The sequence below is a fragment of the Stomoxys calcitrans genome, chromosome 3, assembly GCF_963082655.1.
Source record: "Stomoxys calcitrans chromosome 3, idStoCalc2.1, whole genome shotgun sequence".
Lineage (NCBI taxonomy): Eukaryota > Metazoa > Arthropoda > Insecta > Diptera > Muscidae > Stomoxys > Stomoxys calcitrans.
Window position 1 is genome coordinate 199,477,762 of NC_081554.1, and position 23,067 is coordinate 199,500,828.

General features: G+C 37.5%; 1 protein-coding gene across 2 annotated transcripts in view; it reads right to left on the reverse strand.

Moving 5' to 3' along the window:
* The window catches only part of LOC106082856 (uncharacterized), a 60,285-nt gene extending 53,651 nt beyond the window's left edge, over positions 1–6,634 (reverse strand). For both annotated transcript variants that reach the window (XM_059365984.1, XM_059365983.1), the window contains exon 1: positions 4,613–6,634. In XM_059365984.1, coding sequence (XP_059221967.1) covers positions 4,613–5,659 — 1,047 coding nt within the window. In that variant the 5' untranslated portion in view covers positions 5,660–6,634. The remainder of the gene's footprint in view (positions 1–4,612) is intronic.
* Positions 6,635–23,067: the final 16,433 nt, after the last annotated feature.

Below are 23,067 nucleotides of genomic sequence, written 5' to 3' on the forward strand. Positions count from 1 at the left end.
ATGTATATATTATATATATTGGCATATTAATTTTCTTCGGTCGTAAAGAAATTCGACACTGAGCTCCTTAAATAAAGTATTCTGGCCGATTTGGGCTTTTTTAAATGTGGCCAAAACTGACACTTCAGATAGTCAAACAAGTAAAAAGGCGTTAAGTTCGGCCAGGCCGAACTTTGGATACCCACCACCTCGGGTATATATGAAAACAACCTTTTGTCATAATCCGGTGAAAATGCATAATTTATGCCCCCATAGCAGCTTTATCGAAATATGGTCCGATTTGGACCAAATTTGACACGGATATTGAGAGGTAAAGTAAGTACAAGTCATTGTTCAATTTTGTAGAACAAAATATTGTTTTTTTGGTAGCCATATCCATATACATATACGACACTGATGTCGAAAAGCCTAATATAAGTCCCTGTGTCAAATTTCAGCGAAATCGGATTATGAATGTGCTTTTAATGGGGCCAAGACTTGAAATCGAGGGATCGGTCTGTGTGTCAACTATATCCAAATCTTAACCGATCTGGTCCAAATTAAAGAGGGCTGTGGAAGCGCCTAACACAACTCACTGTCCCAAATTTCGGCGAAATCGGACAATAAATGTGCCTTTTATGGGGTCAAAACTTGAAATCGAGAGTTCGGTCTATATGGCAGCTATATCCAAATCTGAACCGATCTGGGCCAAATTGAAGAAGGATGTCGAAGGACCTAACATAACTCCCGGTCTCAAATTTTGGCGTCATCGGATCATAAATGAGCCTTTTATGGGCCTAAGACCTTAAACCGAAAGATCGGTCTATATGGCAGCTATATCCAAATCTAAACCGATCTGGGCCAAATTGAAGAATGTTGAAGGGCTAAACCCAACTCACTGTCCCACATTTCAGCAAAAACGGCCAATAAATGCGCCTTTAATGGGCCCAAGACGTTAAATCGAGAGATCGGTCTATATGGCTATATCCAAATCTCGACCGATTTGGACCAAATTGAAGAAGAATGTCGAAGGGCCTAACACAACTTACTGTCCCAAATTTCCGCAAAATATCTCTATTTTTAAAGACTGTAGCGTGATTTCAACAGACAGACGGACGGACATGGCCAGATCGTCTTATATTTTTACGCTAATCGAGAATATAAAGGGTGATTTTTTTGAGGTTAGGATTTTCATGCATTAGTATTTGACAGATCACGTGGGATTTCAGACATGGTGTCAAAGAGAAAGATGCTCAGTATGCTTTGACATTTCATCATGAATAGACTTACTAACGAGCAACGCTTGCAAATCATTGAATTTTATTACCAAAATCAGTGTTCGGTTCGAAATGTGTTCATTCATGTGTTCAGCGATGAGGCTCATTTCTGGTTGAATGGCTACGTAAATAAGCAAAATTGCCGCATTTGGAGTGAAGAGCAACCAGAAGCCGTTCAAGAACTGCCCATGCATCCCGAAAAATGCACTGTTTGGTGTGGTTTGTACGCTGGTGGAATCATTGGACCGTATTTTTTCAAAGATGCTGTTGGACGCAACGTTACGGTGAATGAACACATTTCGAACCGAACACTGATTTTGGTAATAAAATTCAATGATTTGCAAGCGTTGCTCGTTAGTAAGTCTATTCATGATGAAATGTCAAAGCATACTGAGCATCTTTCTCTTTGACACCATGTCTGAAATCCCACGTGATCTGTCAAATACTAATGCATGAAAATCCTAACCTCAAAAAAATCACCCTTTATATACTTTATAGGGTCGAAAATGTATATTTCGATGTGTTGCAAAAGGAATGACAAAATTAATACACCGTCATCCGTCGGTGGTGGGTATATAAATAATTGCAATTTTGTGAAAAGTTTACTTTTCCGCACATAACGATAATTTTGAAACTTATGGTGAAATTAGATATAAATACACAAACTTCAGCCAAAAATCATTTCGTCCTTTTTCCAAAGAGGATCCTGTTATATTCTTGATATAGCTCATGTACTGGATGAGTGACGTAACTCTAAAAACGCATTTTTCCAGTTGATATCTTTAACACTTTAACTTGTGTAAAAATGTCATATTGCTATCTTACAAAATTTGTTTTAATATTAGTTTAATTTTTTTTTTATTTGAACGTAAAGGGAAGTTAACATTCAAAAATGCGTTTTCAAAATCAAAGTCAATTTTTTGGAGTTATGCCGCTTACAAGTACACGAGCGATATGTATTATCAGCCTTATTCTTATTATACGACAGTTCTATAAAGGAAATCTGTCAAATAAACCTTTTTGAAATCTACATTAAGTTTTATGAATACAGGTGTATATGTATAAGGGCTCCTATTATGCAATGTCTTTTAGTAGAATTTTATGAAGAACATACTCGTCTTTCACACCTTCCTCCGAAAATAAAAAATTCGATTTTAATACTAAAATGATTCTTCATGACTTCTTTTTTGTTCATTTTTCTTTCATTTAGGTTTGATGTATTGTGTGCAGTGACTTATACATACATATGTACAAATAATATTTCGATCTGTTATTCATTGCCGTGTTTTAGAAATATTGCGCAAAAAACACTGTTTACGGTAAGGGGGAGCTGTACGGATTGCAAGGAATATGAGAAAAATTCCTATTTTAGGCACTTTAAAGGTAAGCTCATAATTAACAATTTTAAAATGCCGATTTATACCTTCTCCTTTATAATCAGTTTAGTTTTTGAAACTATTGTTGGTGTTTTTTAAACAACATAACCAAATACCCTTCCATAATATCAATAATTAACTCTCCAAAGCTTTGCTTTCCTATTGCCCAACTCATTTGAACTTGCAGACAAATTTAATAACTTTCATACTTTGTTTGTGTTAATTACAAAAAAAAACTCAGTGTAAACAATGGACCAGACAACAGCTAATAGGTTGTTAATTCGATTTTTCTTTTCGATTCTTTTATGGAAAGTCAGCTGATTAACTGATCGACTCAAAGACATTGCCCATACCATGTGTTTGTAAATGTTTAATTGGCTTTTGTTTTCGTATGTCATTTCCCATAGTTTTGTGTACTCAAACTTCGATGTGGGGCATTTAAGTTTGAACAGGAAGTCCTTGCCAGTTTTGGCTAATGCGTCACTTGGGCTACTCTCACCATAAAAAGTGTCGAACAAAAGCAAGCATAAAGTGAGTGTTTTGATTTGGCATTTGTTTTATATCCTTCGTATAGTATTTGAGAATTGGAGGAACGCATGGGTAGTACCTTAGCAATGGAAACAGACGGTTGACCCAGTGCATCGTGGCAGGTGCACAAAGTTGAAAATTCCTTTGGACATGAGATATGATGCGTATTTTCGTAGTTATTTTCGTAGGCATCCCCCTTGGGAGAGGGGAAGTACGAGGTCAACTGTATAAAGCAGACATGCATATTGCGTATGTTGGTCTATCAGTCGTCCAGTTTTCTAAAAATGCATGCTTCCTGTAACAACGACAACAACAACAACATCAACAACATGAAAAATTATTTAATAGACGCACACACACACACACACAAAACAGTATATCAAAATTCGAAAGGCATGAAGAACATGGACACAGAAAACCAGAAGGAGGGTAACATCACAAGAAGCAGAACAAAGACTAGATAGAATACTTGGGGGCAGTATGGGGGTAGTGGTGATGGATGAATGAATGGTTCCATGAATAGTGGTTGTGGGATAGTGATAGCGAGATGTGCTTTTTGTAGTTATCTATAAGCGTTAGCATTTACCTTGTGGCCAGTCGAGCCACCCGACACCTGCCGCCTGCCATACACCAGACTGAGTCAGGTCTTGTTGGCATCTGTCCTTGTCTTGCCACACTAAGGAACTGTCATAACAACCACCGCCCACTACACCCCCTCCCAAAAGCTTTCTTACCCATAGTCAAAAACTTAAAGCGAACTAAATCGAGAGGACATAGAGCGAAAACAAAGGCTATCCTTTGTCATGCAAAAACAACAAGAAAAGAATATTTTCGTCACAACAACAATAACAAACATGCAACACTGAGAACAAACAGCAATAACTTAGAAAATACACAGGGAGAAATGTAGTGGCAACAAACAACAAAAGTAAATCGTGAGTCTTTTAGAAAGTCAGTGGCGGTGTTAGTTTCGCCAACCGCTACGTTGACGATGGTGTCGGTGTCGGTGACGTTTTAGAGGTTGGTGTATAGGCGGCAGAATGGTGTTCATACATACAAATGTTGGTTTGTATGTACACTTTATTATGGAGTTGGCTAATTTAGCGGGTGTATTTTGTATTGTACGCCGTTAGTGGTATTCGTATTTATATTTTTTGCTGTTTTCGTACACACACACATGTATATATGGGGCTATTATAAAATAAATTATATTGGCACTTAAGAAACGAGAAAGTAAAAGGCAGACATATACATATAAAGAGAATACATAGCGAAAAACATGTCAACATGTGTAGGTGTTTAGAAGTGTGTGTGTATGTGTGTGTGCGTGTGTGGGGGGGGGGGGTAAAGATGATAGGATACATAGAGTAAGTGGTGGTGGGATAGTTGTAGAAGTACATTTATATAAATGGCCGGCCTTTGGTCGCTTTGTTGGCTGTTGGTGGTAATTACCTCAATGTGTTCACAGACGCAAATACCTTCCTCACAGTAGGCGCAGATTTGGATTTTTCGACCTGTTGTCGACGAGAAGCCCTTGAAGATGAGGTGCGGATCATCAGATATCAGGGGTTCGTAGTGTTGGTTCTGTTGATTGAATTGGAGTTCTTTGAATTGGCGGCGTACTCCGGTCATGGCGGCCGAAGGCTCATATTCAAAGGCATCGCTACGCCTCATGCGATAAACACTGCATTTGCGTTCCAAGGGACCGGTAGGTGGGTGTATTTGCTCGTCGTCATCACACGAGTCTATGGCAGCTGTGAGCGGCTGTTTTTCGGCGATGGCGTCCGAGAGATCTTCATGGGGTTTGGCCACGTGTCCTGGCGAAGCCATGGGCGTGGCCGGCGTCACAATAATGGAGTCATGATACGGCAGAGATGAGCCTGTCTCTAGACATGCCGTTGGTGGGAGATCTGTCGCCTCATCCGCTTTGGCGGCGACGGCTACGCCCGATGGCGACGTCGGTGGTGTGGCCTCAACTTGTGAGACGAGTGGTAGAGTTGCGGTTGCTGACTTTGGCAAATGGGAATGGTGAAAGCTAGTCCCACTGCTGCCAGAGTGACGATGTACAAGCTTTGGTGAAACGCGGCCATGATGCTGCCCTGTGTATGGCACCATATGCTGATGATGCTCCTGATGGCTATGACTATGTGCGTGATGACTATGTCCGTGTCCATGTCCATGCCCATGTGGATGAACGCGCATATGCAACACCGACTGCGTATCCCCTTCATCTATTGGCAACAAGAGCTTCGACTGAGCTGTGTAACTCGCACTCAGCTTTCTGACCTGTGCCTGTGGTGTTCGCAGGTAATTATTCGGCAGCTGATGGAATTGTCGAGAGTGGCGGGTGGGAGTAGAAGCGCCATGTTCAGCAACCGATACACAAGGAGCCTTCGGTGGATGTAACTTTGCCTGCAGCTGTTGCGACTTCTTCTGCTGACGTTGTCTTTGACGTGCTTGGCGCGAAGCCAATGATGCACCACCAGCAGCCGCATACATTTCGAAAAGAACTGTTATCCGTATTCACCAGACCACTTACGCTCTAAGTGACACTAATATTTACAAGACCATACAGGTTAGGATAGCCAAATAAGAACTTCCTACTAAAAAACGAAAACGATTCAACAAATGAGCACAGGCGATTTTGCCATTGCTTCGAACTTCGCCACTGCATATATCGCAGCAAACCAGCAGAAATCGGATCTACAATCAATGTGGCGAAAGCGCAATAGATCGGTCTGGCGAAAGGTCTATACAACGTCTACTATTCTATCCTAGAACTCTACCTCCTTCGTATGTTGATACGAGCTCTACACGAACGCACATTCAAATATAATGTCTCTAAACATAGTAGTACATGGTGGTTATTTATATATATATGACAGTTTATGTAAATTATTTAGATACATATGTATGTAGTTCTTTAAACAAGAGTATGAAGAAAAACCATTTAATTCAGAAGCGTCTAATAGATACAGTACAGTACAGTACAGTACGTATGTAGTATGTACATTTGGAACTCTGGAAGCGTCTAACTAAATGACTACGTACATATTTGCAGGCTATGACTATGACTAGTGTGTATGATGGGCGTGGATGGTGATATTGTAATCAGTTCTGCATTACTTCTGGATGATACACCCGGCAAAGGAACAATCAACAATGACTCTCTCAATGCAGTCTCTATTTGCGGGATTCATGAGTTCGTTCGTGGAGTTCGTAAGTCTCCCTATTTTGTTTTTTGTTTTTGTTTCCTTAGATGCTTTTCTGCACACTCGAATAATATGAAGTTGTTACGTTCATTCAAGCCAAATGATGGTTTTGTGTTTTCTATATCTGATTTTACCTTCGCAGAGACTGACGGACTGACTGAGCGTTCTATGAATCTCAAATCTACAAACTATGCGTCGACTTCAAAGGAGAAGCTATGAAACGTCCAGCAACACAACTTGCTCTTCTCATTACAATGTATTCTCTTACTCATTGCTATTGTGCGGCGAGGGAGCAGCCGCAGCTTTCGGGGAAGACATTCTAAATGTCGCATCAATGTTACGACTACTGGTAATCCAAAAAGAGTCGCCTGCTGCGTCTTCGAGTAGTAACCGTGGCCATGCAAGTCTCAACGAGTCTGTTGTTCGTCGTCCACCAGTTCCTCGTCCCGTTGTCTCCTGCTTCTAATAATTCCCAATTTAGAAGTTGGCATTCAGTTTTTTCGCAATCGGAATCGGAAATGAGAATGTATGGTTGTATTTTGTATTATAATATTATTATTATTATTTTTACTATAGTTATTATTATTATTATTATTAAAATTGTTATTGTTAAGTTCTTCGGTTACGGAACAAGTGCAAAATCTTATAAACTAGCTCTACTCTTCTTTTTTAGATAAAAAATTACATACATTCAAGCTGAAAAAAATTGATTGATTTAATCGATATGATAACAAGTGAAAAAGGAACAATATTGCAAAGATTTGTATTGGTTATGGTTGCGAAACTGTCGTAGGAATGTGTGGCAAGATTCCACCAACCCTGTGAGATACATTTCCACTCTGGGCATGAAGCATGCAGATGTTTTGCTCCCATTTTCACTAAATGAGTAATGATCGGGCTTTTGAGGCTGTTTTCCACAACGTCCGGAGATGTTTTACATTATCGTTTCGTGGTTCTCTTGTAGATTCTGGAGTATGATGATGATTGATGCATGAGAAAGGTTGTCGGTGAGAATAACAGTGCAATTGGTATAGTTTTCATTGTTTGTTTTTTCTTTTCTTACTCGATAATAATTTGTTCAGCGACAATCATTTTCCCCCAAACGGAAAATTAAATTAAGAGACCCAAAAAACTTTAATTGTCATCAAATTCCATTCATCAAGATATAATTGAAATGGGTACTATTGGGTTTTGGGTAATTATATTTTTCCGCAAAAGTAGAATGTAGCCCTTTAGGCATATCTTAGACTGTTCCCAAAATCAAGTGAGAAGTGTTTTAAGCGTTAGTATTCCATACTGTACAAGTAAAAGCGTGCTAAGTTCGGCCGGGCCGAATCTTATATACCCTCCACCATGGATCGCATTTGTCGAGTTCTTTTCCCGGCATCTCTTCTTAGGCAAAAAAAAGGATATAATAAAAGATTTGCTCTGCTATTAGAGCAATATCAAGATATGGTCCGGTTTGGACCACAATTAAATTATATGTTGGAGACCTGTGTAAAATGCCAGCCAATTCGAATAAGAATTGCGCTCTTTGTGAGCTCAAAAAGTAAAATAGAGAGATCGATTTATATGGGAGCTGTATCGGGCTATGGACCGATTCAGACCATAATAAACACGTATGTTGATGGTCATGAAAGAATCCGTCGTACAAAATTTCAGGCAAATCGGATAATAATTGCGACCTCTAGAGGCTCAAGAAGTCAAAATCCCAGATCGGTTTATATGGCAGCTATATCAGGTTATGAACCGACTTGTACTTTATTTGACATAGTTGTTGAAAGTAACAATAAAAAACGTCTTGCGAAATTTCAGCCAAATCGGATAGGAATTGCGCCCTCTAGAAGCTCAAGAAGTCAAGTTCCCAGATCTGTTTATATGACAGCCATATCAGTATATTAGGTTTTGAACCGATTTGACCATATTTGGCACAGTTGTTGGATATCATAACAAAATACTACGTGCCAAAATTCATTCAAATCGGATAGGAATTGCGCCCTATAGAGGCTCAAGAAGTCAAGATCCAAGATCGGTTTATATGACAGCTATATCAGGCTATGGACCGATTTGAACCATACTCGTGCAAAATTTCCTTCCAATCGGATAAGAATTGCGCACTCTAGAGGCTCAAGAAGTCAAGACCCAAGATTGGTTTATATGGCAGCTATATCAGGTTATGGACCGATTTGAACCATTCTTGGCACAGTTATTGGATATAATAACGAAACACTCTAGTTTATATGGCAGCTATATCAAAACATGGACCGATATGGCCCATTTACAATACCAACCGACCTATACTAATAAGAACTATTTGTGCAAAATTTCAAGCGGCTAGCTTTACTCCTTCGGAAGTTAGCGTGCTTTCGACAGACAGACGGACGGACGGACGGACAGACGGACGGACATGGCTAAATTGACATAAAATTTCACGACGATCAAGAATATATATACTTTATGGGGTCTCAGACGAATATTTCGAGTAGTTACAATCAGAATGACGAAATTAGTATACCCCCCATCTTATGGTGGAGGGTATAAAAAAAGCCAATGAATTCAAAACTCTGGTAATTTAAATAAATGAAGAGTTCATTTTAGTATGACCCAAACGCTTATAATGTAGACAAGTTAAAGCAACAATACAAAAATAACAAGAGCTGGCAGTTAAGCAATTAAAATCGATTTATGTTGCTTTAACTGTTTGCTTCGCAAGTTAAGCAAAGCTACTCTGAATCTTATTTTTTGCTTTTCCTGTTGCTTGTTTATTTTTATAAAGTTTCAAATATTAAAAGAAAAGAACAAAATCAATAACATTTTCTTAATCGAATACTCTCTCAATTATCACAATTTGATAATAATTACTAAAAAATTTTAAAATTAAAGAAAAGGCTCCACAAAAAATTGTAAACAAAATTGGTACATGCATTTTCATAATATTTTTCAAAAATGGATGATTTTTTAAACTTTATTCAATAACATTACGTTTTAAAAATAAGTGAGGATGAGTTGGCATGTCTTGGACCAATTTCAGAGTTATTTTGTAAGAAATCAATTAATTTTATTGTTGACGTTTTGTCAATAACGTGGACTGTTTTTTTTTTTGCATTTGGAAGGGACCTTTCGTAGTTTTCTATGAAATTTTTGTTGTAAGAAATCAATTAATTTTATTGTTGACGTTTTGTTAATTCAAAATTAACATTTGGAAGGGACCATTCGCAGTTTTCTATGAAATTTTTGTTAGAAATAGAAACCGGAGATTTTGCGGAAAAAGTTAGAAGGCGAAAGTGTTTAAATATTGTTAGAATCCATTTCCGCGTTCAGCACGAGTTTTTGAAGCGATCGGATAAACTTACATGTAATGCGACTTTGTACTATAGCATAATCACATGTTTTATATTTTTACTATTTGTTTTATGGGCAAGTTGAGACGTTGACGGCATGCTGTGTTAAAAATATTTCTTTCGATTAGACTCAAAATTAAAAAAATAAAATTAATATGGGGACCAAATAACGCAATAAATGTAGTCTTTTAATGTTCTGTTAAAAGTTTGTAAGGCCAGAGGTCTACGGCTAGGAAATCAACAAAAGAAACATCTAGCCGTATGTGTTGTGTAATATGAACCTCTACCGTTCTAGGATGTTGAATAACTTCAATATGTCGTTGAAAATAACTTGATTTGAATGTTGAGTAAACCCTCAATCCCAAAAATTTACGCAAAAACTCGTATCTGGTAGGTAAAATCATGTTTTTCATGATGGAAACTTCAATTACAATGTTAATATCTTATTCAAAATGTAATTTTTATTGAACTGAAAGGAGTAACAAAGTTTGGATCCTAGTTCCAACAAAAATGTCATGAAATCTGCGAACGATCCGTTAAAAATGCATGAAACTGTCCACGTTAAGTTAAATAGCTTCCAGACAAAATTTCAGCAGTACTATTAATAAATTTTTAAAGAGTAACTCCGAAATTTGTGGAAGTCTTTTCAATACGTTCAAAAACAAGATGTTTTAAAAATATGGGTTAGTATATAAGTAATCAAAAACAAATTATTTTCTAAAATTATCGAAAAAGTACAGAATTGAGTGAATGTGCCAATTTTGTTATTACAATTTTTTGCGGGGAACTTTCTTTTGTTTTTAGTTTTCAGTATTTTTTTTTAATTAGGACGTGATAACTCAAAGAGCCTTAAACTAAAAAAAAAGTTATTGTGTTTACTCTATTTTTGATTTTTAATATTCGAAAGAAATGCATCAAGTAAAACATCCCCGTTAGGTTTACATGTCCATTTGGGACATACTTTTGGGGAGGGGAGACCCCGTGAATACCCAATGAATGAGCCGCCCCACCCCCAAAACCGACCATGACAATATGGGACTCAAATAAAAGGTTTTTGCGAGTAGAATACACCCGAAAGGGAACAAATTTACGACCATAGCAATATGGGGCTCAAATGAAAGGTCCTTGGGAGTAAGGTACGAATCTGGTATCAATATGCGGGAAAAAGTGTCTGTAGGGCCACCCCACCCCCATAACACCACCCAAATAGGACGTATTTGCTAACCATTGCAATATTGGTCTCAAATAAAAGGTATTTTAGAGTAGAGCACAAATCTTATATATATTTTCAGGGCCATGCCACTCATATTTGAGAACAGTTGCATATACAATATGCAAATGCAAATTTGCCCATGAACATTTGATAAAGGAAGAGGGGCAAACTTCTCACATATTAACAAGTACAGTCCGATAAAAGTTTAAGCTCACTGATAATGGGCCTCCTTTTTAAAGCTGTGTTTGAACGGCGTGTCGCAGTGCGACATCTCATTGGGGAGAAGTTTTTACATGGCTGCCATGTCATTTTTCTAACCTCCACCCTAGGAACCATGCAACGCATCGAAATATTGATCCGACACCCAACAATGTATAAATATTCATGATCGTCTTGGCATTCTGAGTTGATTTATCCATGTCCGTCTGTCTGCACTTCCGTCCGTCTGCCTGTCGAAAGCACGATTACTTTCGAAGGAGTAAAGCTAGGCACTTGCAATTTTGCACAAATACTTCCTACTATATTTTGATATAGCTGCCATATAAACCGATTTTGGATCTTGACTTCTTGAGCCTCTATACGGCGCACTTCTTATCCGATTTGGCTTAAATTTTTTATAAGGTGTTTTCTTAATACTTCTTTTAACTCTTCTAAGTATGGTCAAAATCGGTTCATAACTTGATATAGCTGTCATATTAACCGATCTCGGATTTTGACTTCTTGAGCTTCTAGAGGGCGCAATTCTTGCCCGGTTTGCCTGAAATTTAGCATGAAATCTTTTGTTTTGACTTTCAAACTATGATTATGACAAGAATTGTTCAAATCGGTTCATAACCTGATAAAGCTCCCGTATAAAATGATCTCCTGATTATACTTCCTGAGCCTATAGAGGGCGTAATTCTTATCCGATTTGGCTGAAATTTTGTTCAAAGACTTGTTCTTCAATTTTCAACATGTGCGCCAAATATAGTCTGTATCGGTTTATAATCTGAGTAAGTATGGTCCGAATCAATTCATAACGTGATATGGCTCTAATAGCATGACGATTTTTATTAATTATCCTTTGTTTGTCTATAAAGAGATAATGGTCATAGAACTTGACAAATGCGATCCATGCTGGAGGGTATAAAAGATTCGGCCCAGCCGAACTTATCACTCTTTTGCTTGTTTCGAATGGCATAGTTACTCACAAATGGCACCAGCATTAGGAGGGGAAAACCACAGCTGGAAAATTTTCTGATTTTCTCTTCAGTATTCGAACCCAGGCGTTCAGCGTCATCGGTGGACATGCGAACCTCTGCGCCATTTTATACATTTAAGAGAATTTCGAAGAGTGAAATGTAAATGGTATATGTGTGAAAGTGTAAAATGCTTTTATACCCACCACCACAGGATGGGTGTATACTAATCTAGTCATTCCATTTGTAACCCTTCGAAGTATTGATCTGCGACCCCATAAAGTATAAATATATTCCTCATCGTCTCGACATTCTGAGTCGACCTAGCTATGTCCGTTTGTCCGTCCGTCTGACCGTCTGTCGAAATCACGATAGTGCTCAAACGAATGAAGATATCCGCTTGAAATTTTGCACATATAATTCTTAGGTCATTGGGGATTGGGTCGTATCGGTTCAGATTTGACATCTTGAGCCACTTGGAGCTGTCTGAAAAATCGCATGGATTGTCTGAAACATTGCACGGAGTGTTTTGTTATGACTTCCTAATCTAATATAAACCGAATTTCCATTACGGCCCTTGAAGCTTCAATTTGTGTCTGATTTGGCAGAAATCTGTTGGTTTTAGTATTGTATGACGATGTACAGTGTGAGAAACAACTAAAATATTGGAAATAAGTCCCCAACTTTTAACTGTTGATAGGCTTTCAGGAAAATGGCGTTGTCTATATCTTTAATACAGGTTGTCAAGGTTCACCACTTTCAACTTCTCCAACCTTCGAGGAGCTTTAACTTGAACTGAACCGATTTGCATGATTTAGAACTCTGAAGAAAGAGCTTGACGAGATCTAAAGAAAACATGCATATACTACCATGCAATCGGGTGCTGTTGACGAGATATGAGATATTTCGTTTTCAAAAATAAAACGGCTTGATTTCTTGAACCCCTAGAAACTACAATTTTTATTTGATTGTTTTATTACGGCTTCCAAAGATATAGCTCCCATATAAACCGATCCCACGATTTGAAATCTTGAGCCTCTAGAAGCACGTGTTGTTTTGTTACGACTTCCATACTTCGACTTCCATGCTATAATAACCCGATCCCCCTATTTGGCTTTGGCTTTTTTCATCCCCTACACGCAAATAAATAAAATGTTTGGGACGAAGTTTATTACCGGACTAATAATTATTCTCTTGTGTCTCTCCTACCAGAAACAAAGGGCGAGAATTTGAGTGTATAGACCAGTAATGGGCAAAAATGCTCCCGATATTGCACATTACTGTGTACGTCCACAAGAAAATAATCCCAAGCAAGCCCAATGGGTTTTTAATGTCGGACATAAATTGCGACTTCCAGGGGTTCAAGAAGTGAGACCGTTTTATATGGAAGCTATATCAGGTTATTGACACAGTTGTTGGAAGTCATAACGAACACCACATGCAAATTTTGGCCAAATCGGACAAAAATTGCGGCTTCTAGGGGCTCAAGAAGTCTGATCGGGAAATCGGTTTATATGGGAGCTATATCAGGATATTTGCCGATTTGGACCATACTAACAGTTGTTGGAAGTCATAACCAAACACTACATGTTAAATTTTAGCCAAACTGGACAAAAATTGCGGCTTGAAAAGGCTCAAATCGGGAGATCAGTTTATATGGGAGCTATATCAGGTTATAGACCGATTTGGACCGTACTTGGCACAGTTGTTGAAAGTCATAACACAACACAACATGCAAAATTTCTGTCAAGAAGTCAAATCGGGAGATCGGTTTATATGGGAGCTATATCTAAATCTGAACCGATATGGCCCACTTGCAAGAACATATATGGTTAGGTTAGGTAAGGTTTAAGTGGCAGTCTGCCATCAGACTCACTTAGACGTTTTCGTCCATTGTGATACCACAGGTACAGAAGAAGGAAGATGCCTTCCAGTTCCTACCGTTGAAACATCCAGATCGCTTTAAAACCCAATAACTTGGGAATGTTCGCATCCGCTAAATCAGACAGGTTCTCAAAGAAATGAGAACCTAAAGTGGAAATCCTTCTAACTGCTAGTGCGGGACACACATACGGAAGGTGTTCTATAATCTCTTCTTCTTCGATGTCTCTGCAGCTTCTGCAAAAGTCGTTGCTGGCAACCTTCAGTCTGTCAGCATGTTTTCCGATTAAACAGTGACCTGTCATGACGGACACAATGACTGAGACGTCTGTTCCAGCCAATGACAGCAAAGCAGTAGACCTCTTCAAGTCTTCAAGTCTAGATTAGGCCACATAGTTTTATAATGCTCACAGCCCCCTCTTTGTGACCTTCTATCATTTGTTGTCCTTCGGGCCTGGTCCTGAAAACTTAGCTTACATGTTGCTAGAGGTATATTCCAGTATCCCTGGAATGTGTAGGGTAGTTCCCAGTCTCGTAATATCATCATTACAATTCCCTGGGATAACTCTATGACCCGACACCCAGAACAGCTGAATTTTGAACTGTTCAGCCATCTCGTTGAGAGATCTGCGACAGTCGAGGGCGGTTTTTGTGTTCAGAACTACGTTCTCCAGGCATTTGATGGGTGCCTGGCTGTCTGAGAAGATATTTGTGTCAATCGTCGTATTGAGACTATATCTTAGCCATTCTACCACTTCTTTAATTGCACTGTTCAGCCATCTCGTTGAGAGATCTGCGACAGTCGAGGGCGGTTTTTGTGTTCAGAACTACGTTCTCCAGGCATTTGATGGCTGCCTGGCTGTCTGAGAAGATATTTGTGTCAATCGTCGTATTGAGACTATATCTTAGCCATTCTACCACTTCTTTAATTGCACTGTTCAGCCATCTCGTTGAGAGATCTGCGAAAGTCGAGGGCGGTTTTTGTCTTCAGAAATACGTTCTACAGGTATTTAATGGCTGACTGGCTGTCTGAGAAGATATTTGTGTCGATCGTCGTATTGAGACTATATCTTAGCCATTCTACCACTTCTTTAATTGCAAGGATCTCTGCTTGATACACACTGCAGTGATCGGGTAACCTTTTCGCTATGACCAGCTTTAGATATTTAGAGTACACCCTAAAGCCCACCTGGTCGTTTAGTTTGGAACCATCCGTATAGAAGTCTATGGAACTTCTGTTACCAGGGATATCGTAGTTCCATTCGTTTCTATCAGGAATAGTGGTACAGTAATTTTTATCAAAAAGCGGCTCAGGTGGGTGTAATCCACACTGCTTAGAACATCGGATATTATATCAAGGATAACACAGTATCCGTAGCCGCCATATGACCAATGAGAAAGCTCCCTTAACCTCACGGCAGAGGTCGCTGCAATTTGTCTAGCCACAATGTCCAGAGGCATAAGATGTAGCATTAAATTCAGTGAATCAGATGGTGTCGTCCTCAGTGCGGCTGTAATGCACAAACAAGCCGTCCTTTAGATCCGATTAAGTATTGAGCATTAGGTGAACTTTTGAAGCGTCGTCCACCAGACCACAATACCATAAAGCATTATAGGTCTGACAACTGCAGTAAATACACAAGAATATATATACTTTATGGGGTCTTAGACGAACATTACATTACGAGGTGTTACAAACGGAATGACTAGATAAGTATGCCCCCATCCTATGGTGGTCGGTATAAAAATAACATTATGATCAGTTAAGGCAGCCAGGTGCACGCCTGCGAGTTAGCAGTTTCCAGCGTTTAAGAAGTGACGCCGAGACTAATAATAAGTATGTAAAGAGAATTAGAATGGCGTAAACACTATTTGATTCGACGCAGGCGATGTGCTTTCCAGGTCGATATTTTGATGAAGATTTTATATGAATTCCACATTTCATATATATCTTATTGGGACACCTTTCCCAACCGATGATATTACAAATGTATGTCCGCCTATGACGCCGAACGCCTGGGTTCAAATACCGGCGTGAACATCGGAAGAATTTTAAGCGGTGGTTATCCCCCTACTACTGCTGCCTACACGGAAAAAAATAATTCGTTTCACATAATAGAAAATTGTATGTGATTTCGCCAAGTAAACTTCTTTTCCGAAAAACGTTGTTTTTTGTTTACCACAGAAGTACATTTTTTTTGCATTAAATTCTTACATATTGTGTGTGAGAATATGTCTATACCAGTGAGGATCACACAAATGCAATTATTTGCATGCCTGTGTTTCAGCTTGGGATTATTGTCAGCTTGTGTACGTACAAAGTAATGTGCAATAGAGCGAGTATTTATGCCAACCCCTGTTCTCTACGTTCTAATACTCACCCTTTCTCTCTAATAGGAGAGACACAAGAGAATAATTATTGATCCGGTAAACGAATAATCGTTTGTGGCTATCGAAGCACTTTTACAATTACAGAGTTTTTGATTTTACAACAAAATGATTGCCGCTTACTGCTGCTAAAGGGTGTAAATACGTTCAATAATACTACGTTTATGCCTAAAATTTGATATGTTGAAGTGAAACGTCAAACGGTTACAATAAAAGCAAAACTTCGTGATAAATGTATCTTGTTTGTCGTTAAAAATGTCCCAAAAGTTTTATTTTTTGCGTGTACATACAAAACAAACACTTGTGCGAAGGCTCTTCTCAAAAGTAAACAATGGTTACACTTTAATTATTCTCCTCAAAGATGTTTGTGTAGGTATGCATGTTCTCATATTCACCTAAAGATGCACTAAAACCAAGCCACACACAAACATTCGAAAGCAGTATGGCGTAAACACAATGCAAATGAGCAAGACCCTCTATGGGGAAAGTGGTAAATAAACCTTTTTTGCCTACGCAAGCAGAGAAGGACAACTCAGCATAACTGGGGTGGAAATGCTTGAAACCCAAGCACCCACTCAAGATTTGGACTACGATGGTTTTGTGCCATAGTAGGAAAACAAACTTTTTCACCCATACACACACGTTGAGTCAATTTTTTAACATTAATGAGGGATTTCTTTTTTTTTTTTATGGCAGGCCGTGGAATCCAAATATATTATTCTAAAGGTCTAAAATGCAAAAAAGTCATAGTTTAGCGCTTGTCTCCTATTTTGCTTTCTGGGCTAAAATCCAAATAAAATACTTCTACACTGCACATAACAAAGTCAATTTTTAAGCTATCATTACAAAGAAAAGAAAATATTATTTGAACATCTTTAATTATCGCCCTAACAGGCAAACAAACTATAAATAAAAATTCGGCTGAGTAAGGCCGTGATTTGAACCCGGGACGTTCGGGCAGCAATGTAAAGGGTTTCCCAATAGGATGTATTGGGTTGCCCAAAAAGTAATTGCGGATTTTTCATACAGTCGGCGTTGACAAATTTTTTCACAGCTTGTGACTCTGTAATTGCATTCTTTCTTTTGTCAGTTATCAGCTGTTACTTTTAGCTTGCTTTAGAAAAAAAGTGTAAAAAAAGTATATTTGATTAAAGTTCATTCTAAGTTTTATTAAAAATGCATTTACTTTCTTTTAAAAAATTCGCAATTACTTTTTGGGCAACCCAATATTATTTTGAATCACCCGGTATTTCGGTAGCTGTCACTTTTGACTATAAAAATAGCCAAAAACTTGTAATCACAGTTCGCAAAACTAAAGCATTTTTTGGGTCGTCGAACAGTTGCGCGGTTTGTGTTTCTTCGTTGTAAAAATCATATCTTTTGACCCATATAAGATAATGAAGTGGATGTTTGAGAAGGATGGATGGATGTTTGTTTCGGAGCTTAGTCAAAGTCAAAACTTGTGGAAAAATGGTAACTAAATGGCGTAGTTTTTTTTTAATTCTAGATTTGTTTATTTTTTCAATACTTTAAAATTATTAACCAATACATAAATTATTTTTAAATACTTTTTTTAAATGTTCTTTAAAATTTTCAACACAATTTGTAATTTAGTTTTTTCGGAAATTTTAATTCGTGGAGCGTATAATTTGTTAAGTGCAAACAAATATGTTTTATTGGGAAAATACTACTTTTATAGTAACCGTATAACATATTCCTCCACTGATGAAAGCTTCCACTTTTTGGTGTAAAACTCACTTCGTTAATGGTAAAACCTTCAGAGACTTCGTCTGTTGTAAACGATGGCTTTTTTATGCGTCAATTCAAAAATTCTGTTAAGCCAAAATGTTTCGCAAATTCCTTTGCTTTATTTAACGCATATGTCTCTTTCATTTGGCAGAGAGTGGGATCAAGTGAACGTAGGAAGGCGTACGCTCAAAAGATTATTTTTTTCCTTTGTCTAACGGGCAATCTGCCAGCAGTCAGTATTGAAAAGAAGTTAACATTCTTCGACAATATTTTGCGCTATAAAAATGTCCATTCTAAACTAGGTATTCATATGTGCAAAAACAAAATGACAATTCACAATTCAATAAAGCAAACATTACTTAAAACACAAGGAGTACAACAGATAGCATTCATTTGAATTGCGTATCATAAAATCCAAACTCATGTTGCAAATTTAATTTGAGTTCTTTATCACCATGAATAAGCACAATCCCTTTCAGAATAAACAAGTAAAAGCGTGCTAAGTTCGGCCGGGCCGAATCTTATATACCCTCCACCATGGATCGCATTTGTCGAGTTCTTTTACCTGTATCTCTTTTTAGGCAAACAAAGGATAAAAGAAAAGAATTGCTATGCTATTGGAGCTATATCAAGTTATGATACAGACCATATTTGACACGTATGTAGAAGATTATGGGAGAAGCCGTTGTACAAATTTCAGCCAAATCGGAAAATAATTGCTCCCACTAGGACCTAAGAAGTCAAGATCCCAGATCGGTTTATATGCCAGCTATATCAGGTTATGGACCGATTTGAACCAAAATTTGCATAGTTGGTAGATGTCATATTAAAACGACATGTGCAAAATTTCAGCTTAATCGGATAAAAATTGCGCCCTCTAAAAGGTCAAGAGTCAAGACCCAATATCGGTTTATATGGCAGCTATATCAAAACATGGACCGATATGGTCTATTTACAATCCCAACCGACTTACACTAATAAGAAGTATTTGTGCAAAATTTCAAGCGGCTAGCTTTACTTCTTCGAAAGTTAGCGTGCTTTCGGCAGATTATAAAATGTTATTCTATCGAAAACAAACCTCCAACGCTCTATCTTTCACCAAAAGGCTTATGACGATCGACCTATGAATGCTTATTTGGCACCACTTCAAAATTTCAAATGCTCGAGGTGACCATCATTCATGACCCATGTTAGCCCCTAGATCAACTAGGTCTTCATATTTTGCAAACCACCTCCACATTCACGATGTCACGTTTCGTTTAGATAATTTTACCGGTTCAAATGTTATAGAATTAATTATTCTAAAGATTTTTCGACTATGGGACGGGCAGTTAACCTCCTTTGAATTATGTTAAAGGGCAATCAAAAATCGTGTTGTGAAATATAGCGCATATAGTTTACATAAAAGTAGAACAATTGTAAAAAAATAGTAATTTTAAATAATAATTTATCTAGAGAAGATTAAAGAAATCATTATTACTATTTCTTTAAATTCAAAATTCATTAAGTATATTCATCAATAGAAAAAATAAAATATGACAATTCCTTATCTATATTTTGAGATATTACACTTGCCAAAAAATTGTGTGCTTTTTTATAAATCGAAAATATGTCAACTTTGAAGGCTCATAAATCTAACTTTGAACGTACGATAAACCAAAAATCAACATTTCTATGGGTAGCATTTTTGACTTCCCACAACTGTGCCAAGAACGGTTTAAATCTGTGTATAACCGGTAATTAATCCCATATAAACCGATCTCCCGATTTGACCTGTTGAGCCCCTGGAAGCCGCAATTTTAATCCGATTTGGAAAATTTGTACATGGTTTTCGGTTATGACTCCCAACAACTGTGCCAAGTACGATTCAAATCGGTCAAGGACATGATATAGCTCCCATATAAACCGATTTCCCGATTTTACTTCTTGAGCCCTTATAAGCCGTGATTTTTATCCGATTTGACTGAAATTTTGCATATAGTGTCCTGTTACGAACATGATATAGCTCCCATATAAACCGATATCCCGATTTGACTTCTTGAGTTCTTATAAGCCGTGTCTTTTATACGATTTGACTGAAACATAACATAGTGTCCTGTTATGACACTCAACAACTGTGCCAAGTACGGTCTAATTCGATTTATAACTAGATATAGCTCCCATATTTTAGCAGAATCCATAGTAATGGATTCCCAAGATTCAGCCTGGTCGAACTTAGCACGCTTTTACTTATTCATTATTAATGACATAGCTTCATCTTTATTATGAAATAAACATCCGACCATTTATCACAAAAATTTTTATTTTTCTTTGAATACCAAAAATAACACCCGTTAATGGAAAATCCTTTACGTTCTTCCGTCGTCTTGGCGTTCAAAGCCATGAACACCACTTCCAATCGATGCACAAAAACTATGTGTATATGCATCGTATATATACACTGTATACCCTGGAAGCTATTTTAGGTGTGTGGACAAGAAATCCATCAACAGCTAATGAGACATAGGGTCGATACAACAAGCACAATGATAAGGTTATTTGAACGACCACCAAGCCTAAAGATTTCTTATGATGATCCAATTACCAAGGGGTCGAAACAAGTCAAATCATGGATGATGTGGTGAATCTTCTTCGGCTTCCATTGTTCCACTGCAAAGACAAATTTTCAAGCAAAACTCATCTCGAAAGAGAATTTAACAAGAAAAATGCCAACGTTTAAAGTATCGAAACTAAAATTTTACAATCATTTCTTAATTGAATATGAAATTTTTTTCAATTACAGTCGCGATTGAAATTCTTTTGTTTCAATTTATCTTTTAATTGAATCTGAAAAGTTTTTCAATCACAATCATAATTGAATAATTAATTACAACTTACTCTAGTTGGAATGGTTGTAAAGCACCTTGATCCATTTGACAAATCCTTCTGATGATTTTTTATGGTTGAAAATGAAATCGCGATAAAGGAAACCAGTCAAATGCTTCTAGCAACAACACACTTTTTTTGCTGACTTTTTAAATGTTTTTTGCTTTACTATTCTTCAAATAGAAAGCATTAGACAATGGTCTAAAGCCGGAAAATACCCTACAATGGAATCTTAATAAGATTTTAAGACAAATAAAAAAAAGCGCAAAGGACATAATTGAAAATTTTATAATTTTCAATTAAAAAACTAATTGATTCAATTATTTTGTTATCGAATTTTCATTTCAAAAAATTATTGATTCTACCCTTTTTTCAAAAAATTTTGAAAATTTTTCAATTGGATCAATTAAAAAATTATTTGAAAATTGCAAAAGTTTATTTTAATTTGATCAATTAAAAATAATTGAAAATTTCAATAATTTTTTTAATTGCATTAATTACTAAATTAATTGAACATTTCAAAAATTGCAATCATATTTTAAATTGCATATGAAATTTTTTGCATATTAAATTTTTGAGGCCACCGTAGCGCAGAGGTTAGTAAGTCCACCTATGACTCGGGGTCTGGCGAAAACATCAGAAGAAAAGTTTGCAAAAGTGGTTATCCCCTCCTAATGCTGGTGACATTTGTAAGGTACTTTGTAATGCAAAAACTTCTCCCCAAAGAAGTTTCGCTCTGCGGCACCCCGTTCGGACTCGCCTTTAAAAAGGATGCCCCTTATCATTGAGCTTAAACTTGAATCGGTGATATTTGAGAAGTTTGCATCTGTTGCTTAATGGAATGTTCTTGGGTGGTTATTCCCTCCTAATGCTGGTGACATTTGTGAGGTACTTTGTAATGTAAAAACTTCTCCCCAAAGAGGTGTCGCTCTGCGGCACGCCGTTCGGACTTGCCTTTAAAAAGGATGCCCCTTATCATTGGGCTTAAACTTGAATCGGTGATATTTGAGAAGTTTGCATCTGTTGCTTAATGGAATGTTCTTGGGTGGTTATTCCCTCCTAATGCTGGTGACATTTGTGAGGTACTTTGTAATGTAAAAACTTCTCCCCAAAGAGGTGTCGCTCTGCGGCACGCCGTTCGGACTTGCCTTTAAAAAGGATGCCCCTTATCATTGGGCTTGAACTTGAATCGGTGATTTGAGAAGTTTGCCTCTGTTGCTTAATGGAATGTTCTTGGGCAAATTTGCATTTTACTGGAGAATTTTGCAATATTTTGTAGGAAAATATTATCAGATGTTTATTTTTCTGTGTTTTTCGTTTATCATCTTTTTGGAACCAAAAGCGTGGAAATTGAACATTAAAGAATATGTCAATGCCAGGAGACAATTCTTCAACACCTGTGGAAATTTCTCTTGAATCGATTAAAGCCCCACCATTTTGACATTCCGATCCTTTGCTCTGATTTAAACAGAATCAAAATTTTAATGGGAGGCGTAAGGCAAGACTCCACGAATTTCCATCCGATTGTCACATCAATTGAGAGCAGCATACTTGAAAGGGTTCATGACATCGTAATCAATCCCCTTCTGTGAATATGTTTGGCATGTTAAAGGAAAAATTGGTAAGCTGTTTGTCCTATTCCGAAGAAACTCTTGACAACAATTGAACTTGGAGACAAGAAGTCGTTAGAGTTATTTAGCGAAATGCGAAATTTGGCTCAAGATAAGGTATCGGACGAGTTTTTAAAGCAACTTTGGATGCAGCATCTTCCCGGTCACATGAAAGCAATTCTCTCCGTCAGCAATGACAGCTTAAATAAGCTTGCCACAATGGCCGACAAAATTTCCGATAGCGCCGATTCAGGAGTGTGCGGTATTACTCCTTCCAACAGCCATCTTGAAGATATAGAGAGGAAGCTAGAGAGTCTCTGTGCAAAAAGATGGATTCATGCGGAAAATCAAGAACAATTTTAAAAAAGATTTCTCAATTCGCAGAATCAAGGCCGACCGATTTGAAACCGGAATTTTGCGATTTCCTATTACCGGAACATTAATTAAAATTGAATTCGCAAAATTCTTCG